At 38.6% G+C, this 21,247-nt stretch overlaps 4 protein-coding genes across 5 annotated transcripts; 2 read left to right on the forward strand and 2 right to left on the reverse strand.

Annotated features, from left to right (window-relative positions):
* Positions 1-187: 187 nt before the first annotated feature.
* LOC146320535 (uncharacterized) lies at positions 188-8,621 on the reverse strand. The gene is given in 14 exon segments (XM_084728827.1): positions 188-343; positions 452-545; positions 1,400-1,895; positions 1,982-4,014; positions 4,153-4,262; positions 4,358-4,429; positions 4,551-4,656; positions 4,786-4,907; positions 5,873-5,960; positions 6,067-6,285; positions 6,464-6,561; positions 6,760-6,922; positions 7,263-8,117; positions 8,211-8,621. Coding segments are annotated over 14 exon segments (4,758 nt in total). The 5' UTR covers positions 8,357-8,621.
* Positions 8,622-10,653: 2,032 nt separating this feature from the next.
* On the forward strand, positions 10,654-13,112 carry LOC146320536 (Rieske domain-containing protein-like). The gene is made up of 4 exons (XM_084728830.1): positions 10,654-10,898; positions 11,737-11,970; positions 12,093-12,127; positions 12,349-13,112. The coding sequence occupies exons 2-4, from the start codon at positions 11,763-11,765 to the stop codon at positions 12,637-12,639; spliced, it is 534 nt and encodes a 177-aa protein (XP_084584956.1). The 5' UTR covers positions 10,654-10,898; positions 11,737-11,762; the 3' UTR covers positions 12,640-13,112.
* Positions 13,113-13,694: 582 nt separating this feature from the next.
* On the forward strand, positions 13,695-17,825 carry gtf2h3 (general transcription factor IIH, polypeptide 3). Of its 2 annotated transcripts, XM_084728828.1 has the most exons (14): positions 13,704-13,809; positions 13,916-14,023; positions 14,152-14,231; positions 14,331-14,437; positions 15,472-15,614; positions 15,765-15,827; positions 16,121-16,150; positions 16,262-16,290; positions 16,383-16,457; positions 16,544-16,597; positions 16,896-16,964; positions 17,070-17,205; positions 17,305-17,341; positions 17,490-17,825. In XM_084728828.1, the coding sequence occupies exons 2-14, from the start codon at positions 14,014-14,016 to the stop codon at positions 17,557-17,559; spliced, it is 903 nt and encodes a 300-aa protein (XP_084584954.1). In that variant the 5' UTR covers positions 13,704-13,809; positions 13,916-14,013; the 3' UTR covers positions 17,560-17,825. The 2 variants fall into 2 exon arrangements, with proteins under 2 accessions (XP_084584955.1, XP_084584954.1); XM_084728829.1 differs by lacking the exon at positions 16,544-16,597 and having other exon boundaries at positions 13,695-13,809.
* A 487-nt stretch (positions 17,826-18,312) lies between these two features.
* psmd9 (proteasome 26S subunit, non-ATPase 9) lies at positions 18,313-20,883 on the reverse strand. The gene is made up of 6 exons (XM_084729576.1): positions 20,713-20,883; positions 20,487-20,586; positions 19,670-19,863; positions 19,460-19,561; positions 19,079-19,167; positions 18,313-18,841 (listed from the first exon to the last, which is right to left on the reverse strand). The coding sequence occupies exons 1-6, from the start codon at positions 20,839-20,841 to the stop codon at positions 18,814-18,816; spliced, it is 642 nt and encodes a 213-aa protein (XP_084585702.1). The 5' UTR covers positions 20,842-20,883; the 3' UTR covers positions 18,313-18,813.
* Between the last annotated feature and the right edge of the window lie 364 nt (positions 20,884-21,247).

Raw genomic sequence — 21,247 nt, forward strand, 5'->3', positions numbered from 1 at the left:
GAATATACATCAAGTGATATTTGTCCAATGCCCAGCCACTTAAGTATTTATAAAAAAAAATACTACTATCGAATCATACAGTATTTAGTGCACTCATGAATATCATTGCTTTGCATAACTGGCTTTTCTTCAGTGTATAAGCTACACTTAAAAGTGCAAATATTTCTTCTTAGTAAAGTTTGTTTATTCAAGTAATTTAGCCGTGATTATCCTCTCCTTGGTTGTCTCATTGGTTAGAGGGACTGGTCTTGAGATATGGCTGCAGGTGAGCTATCATGCTGTGCACACACTGAGCCTTTCTCTCCATGATCTCCCCCAGCTTGTGGACGTACTCGCCAAATGCCTGTTAAGACAGAGACAGAGAGTGATGACACACAAATGTGTATAATCAGTTTAAAATGTACAAACAAAAAGGACGGAGCTAACAAATGTGGCTTTGGCCTGTTCTGACCATGTCAGGTTGCTGGCGCAGAAGTCTCCCCTCTTTACGACATAAAGTTTCCATCTCTTCCAGCTGCTCCCAGTGGGCCTGGACGACACGCCATCTAAAGTTGAATGGGATTAGAAAAAAGACAAATATTTTATTCAAACTAAAAATCTAGATTATTCTGTTTTCTAAATCTGTCACCAATGAGGTCAGCATGATTTCTGTATGTATGCCCCTTAAACACAGTTGTACTTGAGAAATCTCTTATATCATGTTTGTCTGGGTCAAACTGATCACTACAAGGGGATGATTATTAAAACTGATATTTTTTCTTTCTCTTTATTGCATGCAGATTAACATCTAACACATATTTGTATATTTAAAATACAAATACACAACAATGCAGTGCTATATATAAAATGTAGCTTAATGTAATTTGTTACAGCATCTCAGTTCATTCTTGGCAGTTTGTCATCGGCTTCCAGGAGACTATGTTTTTCACTGAAAGAAAATTACTGTTTTTCCTGCCATGATTTAAATATGCACACAGCAGCAGCCACAGGTAACCAGCCCAAACAACACTTTAATGCAGGGCAAAGTATAATGGGAGTAAAGTAAAAAAAAAAAAAACAGTTGCAGTAGTTTGAAAAGTACTTTGCATATGTTGTTATGTATAAAAAACAAAAACAAAAAACAAAATGAATACTCTAAGTAGACTACTTGATTACTAAAAGAAAATTATTTATTTAATCCATATTTATATAGGAATGATTCTGTTCCAAGCTTTTTGGTCCATATAAGTGGCTGATCACTTTAATCATGACCACTATAAGAGGTTTCCACTGTATTTTACTGTACTGTTTCCTACTGATTTATAGTTGTGGTACCAGCTGTTGCATCACATTATAATGTGCAGAGACCTCTCAAATGAATCATGTATGATGATTGTTCAAGAAAAAATGTGGTACTTACTGGTTATGATGCAAGTCTTCCAGCGTGGACAGATGGATTATTGGACTTATTTGCTGACTGTTGGCGTTCTCTTCACTATTTGATTCTGTAGGACTGTTTGGTTGGAGCAAGATGTTTGAGTGTTTGGAATGGTTTGGATGTACTGTGGGACACTGCTCTGGCAATGTGTTCAACTGGCCCAGGAGACTCTCTGACTGTGGTGTTGAAATGGAAAATGCAAGTTTGTTGTGTGCATATCTTGGTTGCATTTGAGTGGCACTATTTGTAATTGGATGGCATGAGCTGGGTGAACCAGTGTTCTCAGAGTGCTGGACAAAGGATGAGATGGACTGCATGACAGAAGTTTCCACAGAAGCACACGAAGAGGGTTTAAGTGGGGATGTGGGGGCTTTGTTGCCCAGGACTTGAATAGCTGGTGTGGTTTGAAGTTTCTGATTGTCCTCTTGGTCCTGGAGAGAGGCCAGCATAATCTCAGGGATAGAAGGCTTCATAATACCTTGAAAAGATAAAGAAAAATGTTCACAAACCTGATTTTAAGCACTAATTTGTACACACACACACACACACAGAATTCACACTTACCTAGTCCACAATATTCATATGTGGCACAACATGCATCTTTTCTTTGCTCAGAGTGATCAGTAGCTGTCACGGTGTCAGAGCTCTTTGCTTGTGGCAGCTCCAAAAGAGACAGGTGAAATTCTTCATCCTCGTCCTCTGCAGCTTTCCCTTCTATCTCTGCACATGTGAGATGTTCTTTTCCCACTTCCTTTCTCTTATCTTCTCTCCTTTCGTTCTTAAGAGGACAGAGTGAGATGATGTTCTGTTCCCCTTGGAGAAATGAGGCTGTGGTGACCTGTTGGTCCACTTGAAGCAAGGACATACTGAGGGCGTCCATAATGGAGCTGAGTGAATTGCTAGTGTCTCCTTGAGCTAAAGCAGACATTTTGGCTTTGGCCTCTGGATGGTTGTGTACATGAATGGCAGCTGGATTTTGTGTGATTGGAGTAGTGAGAGGTAGTGTGGCTGATTGAGCATTTGAAAATTCTCTTCTATTAGAATTAACAGCAAACCATGGTTCCTCTTCTCTATGGCTGCTTGATGGCACTCCCTGTTGGGCATTTCGCAATGGTAGAGGCAGGATGTTTGAGGTGCATCTGTCATGTTTTAATTTCAGGGGGATATCACTGAGGTCATTTGGGGTAAAGAGTATGTTGTTAGGTTCACAGGCTGGGGAGAGGGGTCGCTCTGCTGGAGCTCGTTGATGGGGTAACTGAACAGGGTTGTTACTGCGGGTGGACACTAAGCTGTAGCTGTCAGCTCTGTCTCGCTCCTCAGTGCTCCCCACTCCATCAGCTGGGACATCTGAGGCATTTGGTCTTTCCTCATCCACTTCTGAATAACAGTTGTAAGACTCTACATCAGCTGGCCCTGCACCTGTCATCCTGTCTGCCTGTTCTGTCTCTGCTGTTGCCACCCAAGCCCACCTCCTCTCTCCTCCTCCTTCCAGCCTAGCTGGCCTCCGGTCTTCCTGCTTTACTCTTACCTCTGCTTCACCTGTTGCCCTCAGTGACCTTCTCTTTACAATTTTACCTTCGCCGTGTCCAAACCCTGCCCCTGTTCCTTCCAAAGATACCCTCAGATCTTCACCAATACCACCTAAGTCACAGTTATCAACCTCATCCTTATTTACATGTTTTGGAGAAGTCTCAGTTTGTAAACAAACATTTCCACTGGGGAAGGAAGATAATTGTCCTCTGTTACCACCAGTCCTAACCTCAACCTTACCTCTGTACATATCTAAAACCTCTTCCAAACCACAATATGTGGAGAGGCAGGAAGAGTGTTGGAGGGAAGGACAGGACAATGGTGATACAGTGGAAGAGAGAGAGGCCTGATTAGAGGAAGAGCAAGACAGACTTGCAGAGGGTGAGCAGAGGTGGTCAGATGAAGAAGCAGATGAGAACATAAACTGTTGCAGCTGCTGGTGATACAATCTCAGATGCCTCTCCCTCTCCTTATACCTTTCATCAACCTTAGGTAAATCTATTTCCCTTAGCTTCATTGCTTCATTGCACATGTCTGTACTGCTTTCAACTTGTCTTCTCTCTTCTATCCATCTTCTTACTCCATCTCTTCCCCCTTTCAAATTGCTTTGCTGGTTCTCATCTGTTGCTTGTCCCAAGGCCAGCCCTGCCATGACATTTTGGTCACCAATTGAGGGACCTGCACCATCACTTCCTCCATACGTTTCTCTTCTTCTACCTTCCCTCCCACCTGCTCCCTCCCTCTTACCATCTATTCCCAGTAAACCTCTGATTGGTGTAATCTGTTCAATTCCAATCCCCTTTCTTGCTGTCACACTTGTTTTCTCTTCTGATCTGCTGTTCTTGGGTGTGGAGCAGAGAATTGTATCCAACCTGGAGGTAGGTGTGGTGGGGCCAAAGGCCCCTCTTTGTCTCCCCAACTTTGGCTTTTTAGGGGGACTTTTTCCCCGGGTGCCAACACTGCTGCCCCCGCTGCTTGTGGTATTGGACAGGTTACGTTTGGGGGAAGGTATTGACTTGCTTCTTCTTCCTCCTCTCAGTCCTCCCTGTCCTCTCAATTCTTTCACTCTATGAAAAATCAAGTAGATGTAGCATCACAAATACAGTAGCAATTACTGATCAATGTGTCTATAGTCTCTGACACTACTTTAATGAAAAATCTTTATCAGATATTACATATCCCACACAGATTGTACAAACACTTACCGATCCGCGTATCTCAGTGTATTAAGTGTGTGTTCAGTTGCTAAGTGGCCAGGTGAAATGTTGGCAATCATGCATGTCATTGAGTCCCCAACAAATGAGTCTTTTAAAACCTAGAATGAGAACAATGTCCAAAATAGAGGAGAGTTTCTTGGTCAAACACGCAACAGAACCACTTTAAGTCAGCAAGTTACAAACATCTTAGTACCTGAGTAAGTTTGCTTTGTCTGAAAGGAGTGTGCAACTGTTCTTGATCAAGGGACCGAATACATTCCTTAAGCTGAGAAAGAAACAGATTACAAAGGAGAAAATGAAGTCCCACTATGTCTTCAAAAATATGCTTGACTTTATGTGTGATTTCTGAGTGTGTGTATGTGTGAGAATGTGTTTGTGTAGCTTACAGCCAACAGACTCTGGTTGATATCGGCTCCCTCCATACGACTCTGCCTGTCTGATTCTTTGGTATCTGATGCCCTCTCACTTCCAGCCAGGTCCACAAACCACATTCTATAGGAACACATCTTTTTAGTTAAGTCATTTTAAAACCAGTAATACTGGGCGTATTTGATCTGAAAGGGCAAAAATGTTTGCACCCCACAATAAGATAGCAACATAATAAAACACGTTGTCACTCACCTACCACCTATCTGCTGGTTTGGACCTTTCAGCTGAATCTGAAGCAAGGCATGGGAACGAGAGGAGAGTGGATTCACTCCACTCATCCCCTGTGTGCGCTCCTCTGTACCCTTTGAAATCACCTTTGTAAGTGTAACAAAGAATGCAGGAAGGTGGAGACAAGAGAGAAACATATTGAGATTTCAAAACATGTGGAAAATATTGCAGTAATCACTGCACTACAGCATTTTTCATAGAATTTTTCTTGTTGGCTAATATCTCAAGTCTTATAGGTACTCAAGACTATGCTTGTGGGTTTATGAGGATGTAAGCACAGGATTAACTCGTCTGAGGTGCGACATAGATATTGGACTAAGTATGTATGAACCGTATGTATGTATGTTTACTGTTACACTCCACTAAATACTTCAGCACCTAAAAGTAGTCTTGAGTTTTGCTTGTGACAACAAAAAAGGCTCAAAGACAAAAGTTAGATATTATTGATGTGGTTCCATTCTATCATAGTACAAAGTCATTTGAGAGAAAAAGCAGTTGCAACACAATGAAAACTTAAAAGAACAAATATTTTCCTGTCCCCTGCCATGAATTTGGCAAGCAAAATGATTGCTCATAATTTGAACAGACAGCCATTATATTCTGTATCTTCAAATTAATCAGGGGCACCAGAAGCTCAGTCTGTAAGGACTTGGCTAGGAAACTGGAGGGTGGCCAGGTCAGGTCCAGCTTTAAGTACACACCATACACCAGTCAGTACAAAGTGTGGACTGGTAGCTGGAGAGGTGTCAGTTCAACTCCTTGACACTGCTGTGGTGCCCTTGAGCAAGGCACTGAACCTCTAACTGCTCTGGATGCCTGTCTATGTGGCAACCCCCTCGCTCTGACATGCCGCCTCCATTGATGCATGTCTATAGGTCCTGTTTGTACATGTGTGTATTTTGGGCCTATGTTTGTGTAAATAATAACAGATTGAGAACATTTAATTTTCCCAAGAGGAATTAATAAATAAAGTATGCCTTCTTCTTTTAATGTATTCAGACACTTTGAGTGCTACATGGGCATAAGGCAGTTTTTAAAGAAAGGGACAAACCTCCAGCAGCGAGCTGACTGAGTCCACTCTTACATCACGCAGCCCAGCAATGTGAACTACCTTCTGCCCATCCTCCCTGGCAAATAACCTAATGGAGGAAGAAAGAAAAGGCAGATAATGAGACAGTCAAAATTCAGAGGGAAGAAAATCAAAGAAGAAAGGAAAAGACAGAGATTTTAACAAAACAAAAACACCTTTTCCTGTGGTCCAAGAGGTCAAACAGCTGACCACAGTAGATTTCAAAGAAACTGACATACACCAGCAAAGGTGAGTGCATGTCTGTGATGGAGAGGTGAGCAAAGATGTCCTGGACTGCCAGTGCATACAACCCTGGTCTCCCAGCAGATGAACCCAACATGGTGTGAGTCTTCCCTGCACCTGTCTGACCATATGCAAAGCAGGTGGCCTTGCCTCTATGGACACACACAAAATACAAATATTGATAGTTAGGGAGCACATATTCATAGAAACACAGAGGCAACACGCCTACAAGCATATGCTACAAGCACCAAAATTGCTTAATTTGCACTCTGCTGGAAAAGTGACAGCATGCACACCTCCATATCTACAATTACACCAATGCTACCCTACCCATTGAGCATGTGCTGCACCAGAGGATATGCTGTCCTTCGATACACCTCCTCATTGGAACTCTCCTCTCCAAAAACCTGGTCAAAGTAGAACTTGTGCTGCAGGGACAAAAGAGCACAGGTTGTACAATGAAATATGGGTTATAGTCCCTTTATGTTAGTCACAAAACAAAAACTGTATAAATGGGTGAATAAATAATTAGTCATAAAATAAATGTAATTCAGTGAATACATATTCCTATTTTAAGTCATACCTACATGACAAACCGTTGTTTTCTCTCTGGACAATATATATACCTGTAGTATGTACTGTGTGAGATCCACAGCCTCTTTGCTTTCATGAACAATCACGCACTCTCTGCTAGGAGTTGTCACAACATCTGCCTCTCTTCTCCTGCATTCTGTGCGTGTCAGAGGTCTTTTCCTCACACACACACTGATCCGCTGCCCCCCCAGTTGCCTGCAACACACACATACCAATCACAGACAATCAAAATCAGGATAATCATATCCAAAAGAAACGATGCTCACATGCAAACTTTAAGCAAACTTCACAATTTAAATGCAAACTTCACAATTTATAGCAAAAATCACAAACATGTAAATAACTAAAAGGTGCATGCATAGGAAACCTCACCTCATTGAAGTGTTGCAGCCATTTGAATACTTTATGCTTCTTTCTGAATGTCTTTCATGTTCAGTAAATGTGTTTAACATTTTGTAATTGTCTTCACTAAGATAGTAATCTACAAGTAGGCAGCTAGCAGTGAGGTGATATGATACAAACCATTGGCACTCACTTTTTGTTTGGGGTGGAAGGAGAACTCAGTGGTAGTCCGTAGTTGTAGCCAGCTGTTCTCTTTGATTCATAAACAGGTGTTGGATTGGCCATGTTACTGCTTACTTCTGTGTAGAGTTTTTCTCTCCTAGAAATTCCTTTTCTATCTTTATGCCCAGTCGGTTTGTTTCTAAACCTCTTTGATGCCGCTGTTGCAGGGCTGGGTTTTGTTTTGTGGGATGAGACGTACTTTGGTGATAATCTGGTCTGAGAACTGTATATGGAAGTTCTTTCCATGAGGTCTGGCTTGGTGTGAAGATCAGATTGATGACTATGGACATCCAGCTTGTGGTTGTTGTTCCCTTTGCAGCTACAAATCACAGCACTTCCAGTGTCATGCTCAAGCTGCACAGGTATGGTCGATCCTTTGCCCTGGCCTGGCTCATTAATTTTATTATGACTTGCGTAGACATGAACAGTGCCTACTGGATGAGAAAATAGCTTCTGCGGATGATCAGGGATTTCAGAACTGAAATCAAGACGTCTGCGAACGCTTGATGGTTTGGAAAAACTGGTTGCATTGAACTTACTCACAGCAGTGCCCTTGTCATCCTCATCAACATCTTCATCAAGATCTCCACAATCATCGTACGTAAAGCTACAATCTGCAACAGCGTAGCCCTCATCACCACCATCAGTGTTGTAATCATCATCATGATCTTCATATTCAAGGCTTTCCAGGTCAAGACTTTTAACCATTTGGACCAGATGGAAGAGTCGAGTCCTGTCCTCCATAGAGCGGATTCCCAGGATAGAGTAGTCCTCCATTGTCAGTGCTGAAAGGTGAACTGCACCGTGAACGCCCACTGAAATAAACCTGAAACACGGGAGACAGAGGAAGACAGACAGTCAGAGGAGGAGAGGACAGCAAAAGTGAGAGTTTAGATGTGCAGTGCATGGATGAGCTTACCTGTCATAGTGGTGCTGCAGCCCAACTGCTCTCAGACACTCATACAAACAAAGTGTCATTTCATCCCCTTCTTTTTCTCTCTCTTTTTCTTTTACTTCACTCCACCTACCCTGCGAGTGGCTGACATGTCGCTTTAGTCTCCCCATCAGTTACTCAAACAAAGCAAACACATGCAAGAAATTACAATTACTTACACTGTAAAAACTCAAAACAAGTATAAACTTGAATTGCCACTACACAAGCTCCATTCTGCAGCCACACTGCTTTTTCCAAGACAGTGTCCTTGCTTTCTTTCTCTCCCTCAGTAATTTCGGTCAGAGACTGATGGCCAATAGACTGGTTGATCACTATGTCATTACTACACTGCACTGTTGTGGTGGCAAGCAAAGCACAGGACACTGGTATGCTGCTGAAATTTGACACTTACTCAGGATGGAGCCAGGGCAGCACAGGGTAGTCATGTCACACATTTCTGTAATGAAGCAAATATGATAAATATAGCAGACACAGGCATGCAACTGTTGCTTCTTGATTTCTACAGTAGATTGGCTAACAGCTGCAATAGTCATGACACATATCTGAATGAGACTCTCTTCATATGCCTGCATAAGGTGAGAGGGCTGTTCATGCGTTAATGAAAGAGTACATTGCTTCAAATCATTTAATTCCTAGAGGTCCATATTTCCTTTAGGCTGAACCACAGTCCCTACAGTAAATGTGTCTTTGGATTTAAGTATCAGCAACTCTTAATTCTGCAAAGACAATCTGCACTGCAGATTAAATTACAAGTTACATGTATAGCAACACAGCATAAAGTAAACGCAAAGTGGGTTACTGACACTTATCCAATGCAGCAATGGTCTGTTGTGAAAACAAACCCCCATCCCAAAATAAATAAAAAGTTGTACTTTCAAAATGATTGCCAAGATCAAAAGGACCATCATACATTCCCTTGAATACTTGGGTGCCTGCGCTTAGCAAATAGATTTTATGTATGAAATTAATAAATGTAAAGATGTTAACACTTACCTGATTCACTCCAGAGTTTTTAGAAACAAAAGACGAATTGGTGAATATGAAGGTTTATTTGAACGAGCAAACTGAACTGACAAAATACATTAATTTTTCACAAAGTTGCGAGCTTGAGTAGTATCACTATTTCCGTACACAAAGTATGTCTCCACGGCGACGAGAACGGTTGAGGGAGGACGCTTTGTTTTCCCGCTGTTAGTGGTGAGCATAGTTCCGTTTCAGGCAGATGTTGGTTGGCCACTGTGACAGAAATTATATGTAATGTAAATGCAGAAAGACAGTCGGCAGTCGAAATACACTCAGTTCAGTATGAAAGAGAGAGATAATCCCTCAGAGGGCTTAATGCCCACCAACAAATCTACTAAGACAAAAAGCCTTCTCAGACTAAACCACTGAGACGGTTGCATAGTAGTACTACAGTGTGTGTGTGTGTGTGTGTGTGTGTGTGTGTGTGTGTGTATACATATACTCTGTACAATACAACACAAAACAATAACAATTGTACGTTGGTAAATTACTTTATATAATGTTGTAAACTGTAGAATCCCACTCAGGAAAAGTGAAAAGAAAAGAAAAAAGTGAAGGAAAAAAGATAGATAAAACAAAGTCCAATGTCCCAAAATAGATTAGCACTCTTAAAAATATCTAGTATTCATGGAAGTATTTATTCTTTTATAATTGTTATCATAATGACATGGGGATGTAACAATACATCAAATATTGCAATAGAAATGTCTTAAAACAGTACCGAATTGTGTCAGTATGTGATGGTGGTTAAATGGTTAATTTTGAAATATATATATTTTCATTTTATTTTATACAGTGACTACTACTGACTGCAACATTGTGTTGTACATACATACAATTCGTGGAAAATATTTTGCCCATGCATAGATCACGACTGGTTGCTTTTATTTTATCTTTGTTAAAGGAGAAAAGAAGAAACATCCTAAGGAAAAGAAAAACGAAATTTTCATGAGCAAAAAATGTAGTGCACATTAGATGTATTGTCAAATAATTTTTTTTTTTCAAGTTTCCATGATTCTGTTTTTTGTTTTTTTTTTAATATTGCGACAAATATCGCATCACAGTATTATCGTAGCGTGAGTTTTTGGTGTCGTTAAGTCCCTACAATGATATAAATCTTGTAAATCGCTGCTATAATCCTTTACACTGTATATTATATGCTGAACCTCAATAGCGATACATGCATAAATACTTTGTGTCTTAGCACACTCTGTCTGCAATTTAGTAAAGCAATATTAAGCCATAAGAGGAAACTAAACCATAAAGGGGAGGAAAGAAAGCCATGGAATCTCATTCATCTGTTCTTGTTTCGTTGGGGACAACATTAGACGTAACACACAACATTTGCTCTTCCTCAAACTTATAGGACCCAAGGCTTCCATGGAACGCCAACTGGTTTGGTGTGCGTGTGCCTTAAACACAAATTTTATAATTTGACACATGTCCATAAATACAGCCTGTCTGTTTTATACAGATAAAGCAGTGGAACATTCGCGCGTTTAAATTTAGCGAGATAAAAAGGTTCCGCCCAGAATATGAAGCCAAATTAGCACCATCAGTGACCAGTTGGCAGGTTACCAGGACTATCCCGCGAGAAAGAGTGCCATGGCAACCAACAACTGAACTTTGGTAGGTTGTTTTAATGTGTATTTTAATGGGCAGATCATAAACCTAGGAACTGAATTAGAGAGCAAAAGAATGACTTTTTTAAATATCCAAGCACCATGTTATCTTTCCCCTCATTTAAAAGTAAAAATAAATAAATAAAGTTAATGATTAAAACATCTGAACACTTTGCAGCCATGTCACGACTGGGACTCACAGGTCCGTAATTTAGCCTAATTGAAAGAAATATAAAATGATCCGTTAGAGATGATCCTTAACATATACTCTACAGCAATGATGACATATTTAAACCTACAAAAATCATATTCTTTTAATTAATTTCCTAATGTAGAAAAGAACATAATGTGGTAATGAAGAAGGTGAAGAGAAGGTGCATGAGTGGGATCTAGTTGGACAAACACAAAACTTCAGCTTCAGTTTTTCATGTGAATTGCACTGCAGCTTTCTTTGTGGAGAGAAATATTTTTAGACATGTAAATCATATCTGTGTTTACAATACTTTTCCACACATGCACAACATAATTTTACAGCTCCAAAGCTTTATTACACATTCACAAAGAATGTGATTGTTTAAAAGAAATCCATGCATTCAAAAACATGCATGTAACCTTTTTTTTTTTTACAAGCACACAAAAGGTGATATAAAAATGCAGGCTGCGAAATTAAATGTGCACATCATTTCACAAGCTCAACATAATAATGACCCTTATTTGTCTTTTTAAGGTGATGTGAGTCTAATACTGTAGGTCTGCATAAAACAACATTCATTACTATCTATTTTGCTATTAATCATTGTTGTCAAAATTAAAATTACATTAAACTGTATTTTTATTTATACCAGGAAACCTGCTGTAAAAAGTGATCAACATGTCATCTGAAGAAGAGACTTCTCAGACTTCCTCTTCTCCCCCTCCCTCCTCATCCTCGTCCTCACCTCCCCCTGACTCCCACTTCATCGGGAAGAAGGAGGACATTGTCAAGGCTGGGCGCATGATCAAGCTGGTGGATGGACGCAGAGATGTACTGGTCCTGTACCACCAGGGACGGCTTTATGCAATGGACATGCGCTGCTACCGTAATTTTAATGTCATTTGTGTTGACATAATGCATAAAGCTATAATTCTAAATCCTGTCCTCTCTTTGCAATGGCTCATTATGTTTGAAACACTGATTAAGAAACTTTTTTTCTATTAACAGATTCTGGTGGTGCATTACAGTATGGAGACATTGAGGTAAGATGTGTATGATTTTCTCTGAATATTGTTGTGAAATAGTTGTGCATAAGTCTAATGATTATAGCCATTTCTCTTTTTTGTCACTTTGGTGCAAAGCTCTCGTTCAAGCTTTCCTATGTTTACAATATCTGGTATATTTTTCTAAAGTTTTCTTGTGAAACTGCCACTACAGCTGCTCTCTTGTTTCTCTAATCACCTTCATGCCGTGTCAACATCAGGAGTTTAATGGGCGGCTGTGTATCGTATGTCCATGGCACAAGTACAAGATCACGTTGGCTGAAGGGGAAGGGCTTTACCAAGCTGTGGACAATCCTACAGCCAAACCCTTGAGAACACACTGGTGCTCCAAGGGTGTCAAACAGAGGATTCACAAGGTCACTGAGGTCAACGGGGATGTGTATGTAACACTGAACGACTCCAGCGAGACCATCGAATCAGATGCCTACCAAACTGAAAGATATAGGACTGTCTCACTCAAGGCCCAGTCAAAACCCAAGCCCAAGAAATAGAGTTTGATTCTTCAGCCAAGATAACTCCAAAGGACAGTTTGAGAAGTTTTGTTGTCTTTCACTGGGAAGCATAGGAAAAGAAGCAAAGAGAGAAATATCTGATGAAAATGTATGAATGATTGTAGTATAAGATGAATATATGACATTTAAACAATAGTTGCAAGATGTATTCTGCTTCAGTTTGAGATTCAGGGAAATTAGTGTTTTATTTTGTTTACATACACTTTTCTGCACTATGTTCTTGCTCTGATGGACACAGTTTGTGTAGCCAGATCAGAAAACAGCATTACTGCAAATATTTATCAAATCAGTATATATGATATAGAAATGTCTGGCCTTTATGGCATTTAATTATTCATGCCTGTTTTTTTTAAAGACAGAACTGTGATTGCTGCAGAATATTGTGGTTTCTAATTATTCAATTGTGTACAAATATCCTGTTTATTTTTGATAAAAATGATGACTGATTATTATTTTTGTGTCCCATTGTCATATAATGTCCATTGTCATTGTCCCATGTCATGGCTTTATTAAGCAAACATACCAAATATTTACTGGCTCCAGCATTTCCAGTGTGAGGACTTGCTGCTTTCCTCCTTGTTTGAGACCGTGGTCATAAAAACAATCAATTTTAAGCTGTCACTTTTGTATTCACAAATTGTTATGGCTTTTTTTTTTTTATTACATTTTATAGACCAAGCCATTTTTAATCATTAAAAATACATTTAAGAGATATTATTAATTAATGAAAATAAAAGTTAGTTGTAGCCCCATTTAAGTATTTTATATATTTATAAATGTTATATTGATAATTTGATCATGATAATATAATGATGATAATATAATAATGACTTAAATAATTTACGGATGATACCTACATACATTTTGCTGGTAACAGGCCTATCTCTGTTCTTTAACTTACTTTAATGATTTTTGCTTGTAATTTATTTTTTATTTTGAATTGCCACTTTTATTCTTTAGTAAAATATCTGAATACTTCAGGCAAAGTAAGTGAAAATACCCACATGCTGAAGGCTAGATGAAGTTTAACTACAGCAAATCAGGCGCTAGGTGGCAGCAGTGTACCCTAGCAAACGACGAGCAGAAGAGGTCGCAGCCTGATGACGTATATAGAATCCACTATCGTTGATTTGGTGGATGTCGTGAGAGGTAAAACAGGCTGTTTTTATAAATTCCACAGTTGCTGCTTAACTGTACACCACTATCAGCATATCCAGACTTAAATTATTCTCGTTTTTGTTTATACTGTGTAAAGTTTCAGGTTAAAGATGGAAGTAAACGCAAGATAAAGTTCCAGGACAACAACAGTTATCACTTTTTGGCCTCTCCATTCAAAACAAACATCTTGCCGTGATGGCATCGGGTACGTCTTGCTTACCCTGATAATAAATGTTACTTATTTTGCAGTTTGCATTTCTTATATTGTTCATTTAAGAGCAGCATTTGTAGCAGAGCTACACCATGTTAAATTGTTCCCAAATCTTCTTTCAGAGGATGAAATCAACCTGCTGGTCATCGTCGTCGATGTAAATCCGATATGGTGGGGGCAGCAAGCTCAACGTGAGCCAGAGGTAGTGCTATTTAATCGCATATGAATGTTTTTCAGACTGTGTAATTTGTAAACGTGGCTCAGGGTCAAAAACATCCATTGTTCTCTTGTATCCGTCCAGTTCACTCTGTCCAAGTGTCTGGATGCAGTCATGGTGGTAGGGAACTCCCACATGGCCATGACCAGGACAAACAAGTTGGCTGTCATCGCCAGCCACTGTCAAGACAGGTAAGCATATACTGTTATAGAACAGTTTGAAATAGTGAAAAGTAACTAAGTACTTAGGTGTAATTTAAAAGTCATTTTTCTTGACTTGAGTGTAACCATGTTGTGCTTTTATAGTTATATTTCAATACAGTTCAGATGGAAATATTGTATATTTAACACCACTACAGTGCATTTATGTGTCAGCTATTTGCAAGTTACTTTTCAAAAAAAATCACAATAAAAAAAATATAATACATTCAGATGAAGTGCCCATAAATACACTCAAACAAAGAAGTAAGGCCACAACTAAAGATTAGGTTTCATTATCAGTTAAATCTGTTGATCACTGTCTCAGTTAGCCAATAAAATGACAGCAAATGGTGGAAAAATGTTAATCACTGTTTCCCAAAGCCCAATGTGAGGTCCTCAAATGTCTTCTTATGTCCGTAATCAACAGATATTTAGTTTACTGTCCTACAGGACTAAAGAAACCACAAAATACTCACATTTGAGAAGCTGAAATCAGAGAATTTGGATATTTTTTTCCATTAAAAACAAATTATCAAAATATTTGATGATTAATTTAGTAGTTTACAACTAATAGATTAATTGCAGCCCTACAAAGAGGCAGTCTCTAGTTGGGGCCCTTGTCACATTGTCATGAATTGTTAGCAGTTTCATAAAAGAGCAATTTCCTTTTAAGGTGGTTTCATAGATTTTGTACCCACCTTGACAAATCTGCACCAATAATAAGCTACTTACGAATCAAGGTATCAGTATAAACAATCTAATAATGGCATATGATCATATTTGGCTCACATTGATAATTTTTCTGCAGAAGCAGCAGCTATTGATACTTAAACTTTTAATCTTTTCAGGGCTTTTACTGGAGTATTTTTAGATTGGTATACTTGTGTTTGTACTTCAGTAAGGATCTGAATACTTCTTCCTCCACCATCAGTTTCCAGGACTGAAGGGCCAGCTGTCTTGGTGAACGTAATGTTTTGCTCCTCTCACTGCTTACATGCATGTCGCTCCCACTTCCTTTATTTCAGTCACTTCCTGTATCCCAGTAAGAGCTGGAGAGGTGGGGACAATGGTGAAGATGATGCATCCTCCAGTGGGGATGGAAAATATGAACTCCTGTCAGTCGCCAATAATCTGATTGCTGAAGAGATCAGGAATGTCATGTCAAAAAGTAAGTACAACTCATTTTCACACAGGTAAAATAAACCTACAGTACATACGGTCTGTACTGTCTTTGCAATTAATGTATTTACAACTTTATTTTCATGTGTTTAATGATGTTGTTGGAGTAAAATGTACAATGTATCTGATGTGATTACAGCTGAAGTGAGAGGAAATTCAACTGATACTTTGTTGGCTGGATCCCTTGCCAAAGCTCTCTGCTGTATCCTTTCTTTTTTTCCAGTTTTATCAATTATAACATGTAGTGTACTTTTTTTTTCTTAATTAAGATGTGTACAATACCATCTATTGTTCGACGCTCTGTGCCCATACTGTTAGAAGATGGATTTGGTGTTTTTATCTTTTGTTAATACTTTCTTAGATAATGGTTTCCATTGCTGATCAAGTTAAAAATGTCTGCAGATTGTTTTGGCTTTTTTTATCACATGCGTTCTGCACAATGCAACAAGTGTGGCTGAGACTGAGAAGTGTTTTCCTCAATCTTTTAATATTCAGATATTCACAGGGTCTCAAAAGATCTGGAAGGTAATTATTATTAAATAATAATTATATTTTGTATTATTAAGCTTAATAATCCTATCCAGTGCATACTGTTTTCCTTTTCAGTACTTATTAATGTTGCCTTTTCTTTTTCAGTTGGGCAGGAGATAAAATCAAGAATATTGGTAGGCCCTACATGACCTAATTTCATGACTGCTTTTGTTTTATTTTCCATGACTTTGAACAGTCTCTGTATTTTTTTTTTTTTTTTGAATAGGTGATAAAAGCAGCTGAGGACTGTGCCCTCCAATACATGAACTTCATGAATGTAATTTTTGCTGCCCAGAAGCAGGTAAAATCATTAATCTTGCTTTAAGTTTTGGTGCTGTTTAATAATTTTTATTTTTATTAAAAAAGTTATTTGTATTTCAAATACAGAACATCCTGATTGATGCCTGTGTGTTGGACTCGGATTCAGGTCTCCTTCAACAGGTACATTTTTTCCATCGGCACTACAATTTAACAGCACTATAACCTGTATCGTGATAGCAAGTACCATCCAAAGCTGAACCTGAGAATACCAAACTACTCATTTATGATATTGAGTAGTTTGTGGAAAAATTCAAGTAAGACAAACGTTCATGGCAAGTTGTTCTCGCACCACTTTGTTTTTTCTATGTTCTTTTATGTGTAGATACTTTATGTTGTCATCATCATTAGTGTTAGGTGTGCCAGGAGTTTGGTGTCATGGTTCTTTGACTGTATTGTGCTGTCCTCCTTTGTTTTATAGGCTTGCGATATAACTGGAGGATTGTACCTCAAGATACCACAGAAACATGCCCTGGCACAGTACCTTTTGGTGAGAGCACAATACAGATTTCCACACTTCTGAGAGTCGGCCACATTTATCCAGTCTTTCTGTCGAAAGGACGGCTTTGTGCTGATGATGGTGTTTTCTGAACAGTGGGTGTTCCTGCCTGACTCTGAGCAGCGTTCACAGCTGATGCTACCACCGCCTGCACATGTGGACTACAGAGCTGCATGTTTCTGTCATCGAAACCTCATAGAGATCGGTTATGTGTGCTCAGTTTGTCTTTCAAGTAAGTTTGAGTCCAAGTTAAAAGAAACAAATGTAAAAAAGTCTTTGCAGTACTTCATATAACATTTTTTGTTATTCCTTCTCTTGTCCTCTCTTCAAGTATTCTGCAACTTTAGCCCCATCTGTACAACTTGCGAGTAAGTCTTATTATATAATATCTTGAAGCAGAAATTTTAAATGCAAAAGCAATTTCTTCTGAACACTAATGTTATACATCTGAAAGTGTGTAATGTGATTTCATTTTCATTTTGTTGGTATTATAATATAAAATCTTTTTGTTTTTAGGACTGCCTTCAAAATCCAACTACCGCAGATGGTCAAGCCCAAAAAGAAGAAACTCAAGCAAGCTACATGATTTTTGTTGTGATAGACTAATGTAGTGAATTTAGCTAGTTTCCTTTTTGATACACAGGCTATACATTTTGTTTGGCATAGATTTGTAAAAAGTGTCAGTGACATCTTAGAAATGCCTTTGAAGAACAAAGTTGAACATGTTGACTTGACTAACATTGACTGTCTTCAGTGTACATGTAGGCTGATGCTTTACTTGACTGTTTTCAAAATAATACTTCCAATTCCAATCTCATCATGAGAGTTTCAGGTTCATCCCAACCTGAATCTTCCCCCTTTTTATTGGAAAAGACAATTGTTTTTCTGAAAAGCTTGGTCAATAAGAATATATGCAATTATTTAACATATTAAATATACATTCAAACATTTGTCCAAAGTATATACCATTTGTTCAAAAGTCTTAATATATGATTGTTTTTGCTCAACTAATTTTAGCAGTTCATGCTGTTGGGTAAAGCTAATCCACTCAGCCTATATGGAAATGGAGTTGTTGTTTTTGAAAAAACTTAGGGGATTTTTGTAAATCTAAAATTTTTATATAATAAAAAAAAGTTTGTCACAGTTTTATTTTTTGTTTTTTTGCCATTCTCATCATGTGGATTTAGCACTTCAGATTCCCCAACTCCTTTAGCTGAATCAATCATTATGATGTGTTGAGGTGGAAATGGTTGGCTCAAGTACAGTGAATTGTGTACCAGGGCTCCCTGATTTGCTGTTGTTGATGGGCCATCTGTATCCTAAGAGTTCAAAGTAAGCCTTTACTGAAGATTGTAACAAAGTTTATTTTCCAAAGTCTCCAGTCTTTGCTTTTCAGTGTCTGTCCATCACTTCAGACCACTGCCAGATATTTCAATAGCCTCTCCAGACTTTCATAGATTTTTGTTATGGATATTCTTGATTAATTTTTAGGGGTCCTCTTACACCCAAATTATCACTTACATAATATGTGTAGATTAATTAAACCATGAGTAAAGTAAATCCATGTTCCTGGAGGAACCCCTCAAATCAAAGCAGTATATGTTTATTCAACTATCATTCAGCAAACTCAGCATAACTTCTCTAAATGAAGTACTTTGACATGTCACATTCTGAAAACTGCCCTTGTATGAAGGAAATAGTTTTAGCTCTGATTAAGATATCAAAAAGTAAACAGATGGAAATGTCTGCAGTAAATACAAAGTCCATTTGAAACCACCCAGGGGTGCCAGAAGTGCAGGAAGGGGTTTCACAGTTGAAATCCTGCACAGTGTCATAGTGATCATCGATGGATTGGAACAATATTGCATCTGAAAAACAACAAAGACAGGTTAGTGACCAATGTGAGCCATTTTATATCTACTAATGCCAATATGAATCATGCATCTTAAGGTACAGGATGTACTAAAGAGTGTTTAACACATGCACTAAGAGAAACATTTGCCTGACTCACTAGAAGCTTTGGAGCAGCTTTGTTCCTGTAGGCTACTGAATTAGACTCAAATAATAAATCTGTGTCAATCCAAACATATGACTGTAGCGCTCACCCCAGCAGACCTCTGCCTGACCATCGCTGTGGAGTCAGGCTCATCTGAGCTTTCTGGCCATCGCGGATGACTGTGACACGTAATGGTTTCTGTAAGACATGACATTGTAGTTTACACTCCAGATATTGGTAGCAAAATGTCACCTGTTGTTGTTCAATAAGAAAGTGATATAATTCGTGGTGTGATTACTAGAAGACTTTCTACTTCTAACAATTCTAATAAAAAGATAATTAAGGGGAAGAAAACTTAATATTTAATGTTTTTCATGTAAATTTCCACATCAAACTGCATCACAAAACAATTAAGGTGCCAAATTATGAACAATAAAATGCATTTTACTGTTGAACCAAAAAGCAGCTGTACATTATGTCAGTATCTTACCCCTTCACTGTGTTGTACCACAGAGGCAATATTCTGGAGGTTCTGAAAATTCCCTGTGTTCACAGAGCCAAACTCAATGACTTCATCACCAACTCTGAGCCCCTTTGGAAAAAAAGCAACCAATTACTATAACTTACTATAACTTCAAATGATAGTGATGATTTGTCTGAAACAACTGCCTGACAAAAAAATATGGTTTGTATCACTCACAGCTCCACAGGCAGGGGAGCCTTGTGTCACAGCATCCACCCGTGCAAAGGGAGGAGGAAGAGTGACCTGCTGCTCCATCGCTTCCTCCTGAGCTTCTGTCTCATCCTGTTCCCGCTTGGCTTTCTCTCGCGCATGCAGCTTGTGCAGGGCTTCTTCTATCTCCACCATAATGGCCTTGTGATCATTCTGCAGGCCTGAAACACATATGACCAAAACAGTACCTTTAAAATTACAGCACACTGATAAGACATTATGAAAAAGCTTTTTCATAAACAAATACACATATTAATACAGAGCTGCAAAGACTGATTCATTGATTGATTAGCTGATCACCTGGGGTCATATTCACAAAGCGTCCCTTTAAGTAAAGAGTAGATCCTGGTAAGGATAAAGGTTATTACCAATAATACTAAGTGTGCATCTTCTCATGGACGAGAGGTTCATGACATGAACATGAAAATTGGAATGCAAAACTACTCATTTCCACTAATCGTATCGCATATCAAATAGCAAAACAATATGTTTTTTAACCAAACAGTGCAGCCCTAAAAGCAATCTAGTTTGATTAATAGTGCTACAGGGACGAAGAAACGTTTATATTTTTGATTGTGGTCCCTTTAAACTACAAAATTTTAGTGTCACATAAGGAACAAGTAAAACATCAGGTACTGGATCTGGTTTCAACAACATAAATTACAATAACAAAATGATCTGAATGGCCATTACAGACTTACACATTATGTTAACAGGTGAGTTAATGCTAATGAAACCGTAGCAAAACTACCTGATCGTCAACAACAAACACGCTGCTGCTTACATGAAATATTGTGTCTTGCGGTTCTGATCTGATATAAATTAACATCTGCTCGGGGGTAGCCTTCCTCATCAACCAAGGGATCTTCAACTCCGACACCTTGCTGTAAACATAGATTAAGTTAAAGAAAGAAAGGCATGTTTAGCTAACAACATCCACAATTAATGCCTGTGCCCTTCAGTTAGCTTTGCGCTATATGTTTGTGTAACTGATAAACTAACACACTTACGTCTTCCAGAACATCGTAATAAGCTTTTATCTGCTCTTCAATTTCATCTTTCCTTTTAATAAGGTTTTTCACATCATCCATTGTTATTTCTAACTTTCCAGAAGAATTGTTTTCCCCTGTCATCTTCATGGCTGCTGCCCAACTGAGTGTACATCCGGGTTACGACGTCAAATGCTGTGACGCAGCAGGGTTTGTGGCGTTAAAGGGATAGTTCACCCAAAATGAAAATTCAGTCATTATCTAGTCACCCTCATGCTGATTTGAAGGTTAGGTTTAGGGTTTTTAGGTCCACATAACACTGCTGGAGTTACACAGGAAAACAGGATTGCAGAATTGTTTTACATACTAACAAAATAAACCCGACCCTTAATCAGCGTCAGAGTGAGTAGATAATGACTGAATTATCATTTTTGGATGACCTCTCTCTTTAAAGGAGCCTTCTTTTTCTTTCTGGTAGGTTTATGACAGTGTAGTTGGTTGCCCCCAAGTGATCGATGAGATTAGAAAAAAAATAATGAAATATAGTATTTTTCCT

Source organism: Lutjanus erythropterus, chromosome 10, assembly GCF_056507025.1.
Source record: "Lutjanus erythropterus isolate fLutEry1 chromosome 10, fLutEry1.hap2, whole genome shotgun sequence".
In the NCBI taxonomy this organism is placed as follows: domain Eukaryota; kingdom Metazoa; phylum Chordata; class Actinopteri; order Lutjaniformes; family Lutjanidae; genus Lutjanus; species Lutjanus erythropterus.

Coding starts and splice junctions, on each gene's coding strand:
- psmd9 (XM_084729576.1), bottom strand. CDS start 20,841: ATGAAGATGACAGGGGAAAACAATTCTTCTGGAAAGTTAGAAATAACA. Junction 19,168..19,459: donor TGGTACAACACAGTGAAGGG/GTAAGATACTGA, acceptor CATGTCTTACAG/AAACCATTACGTGTCACAGT. Junction 18,842..19,078: donor TCAGGCAGAGGTCTGCTGGG/GTGAGCGCTACA, acceptor GTTGTTTTTCAG/ATGCAATATTGTTCCAATCC.
- gtf2h3 (XM_084728828.1), top strand. Junction 16,458..16,543: donor TTTTTGCTGCCCAGAAGCAG/GTAAAATCATTA, acceptor TTTCAAATACAG/AACATCCTGATTGATGCCTG. Junction 17,206..17,304: donor GTGCTCAGTTTGTCTTTCAA/GTAAGTTTGAGT, acceptor CCTCTCTTCAAG/TATTCTGCAACTTTAGCCCC.
- LOC146320536 (XM_084728830.1), top strand. CDS start 11,763: ATGTCATCTGAAGAAGAGACTTCTCAGACTTCCTCTTCTCCCCCTCCC. Junction 11,971..12,092: donor AATGGACATGCGCTGCTACC/GTAATTTTAATG, acceptor TTCTATTAACAG/ATTCTGGTGGTGCATTACAG. Junction 12,128..12,348: donor TACAGTATGGAGACATTGAG/GTAAGATGTGTA, acceptor TGTCAACATCAG/GAGTTTAATGGGCGGCTGTG.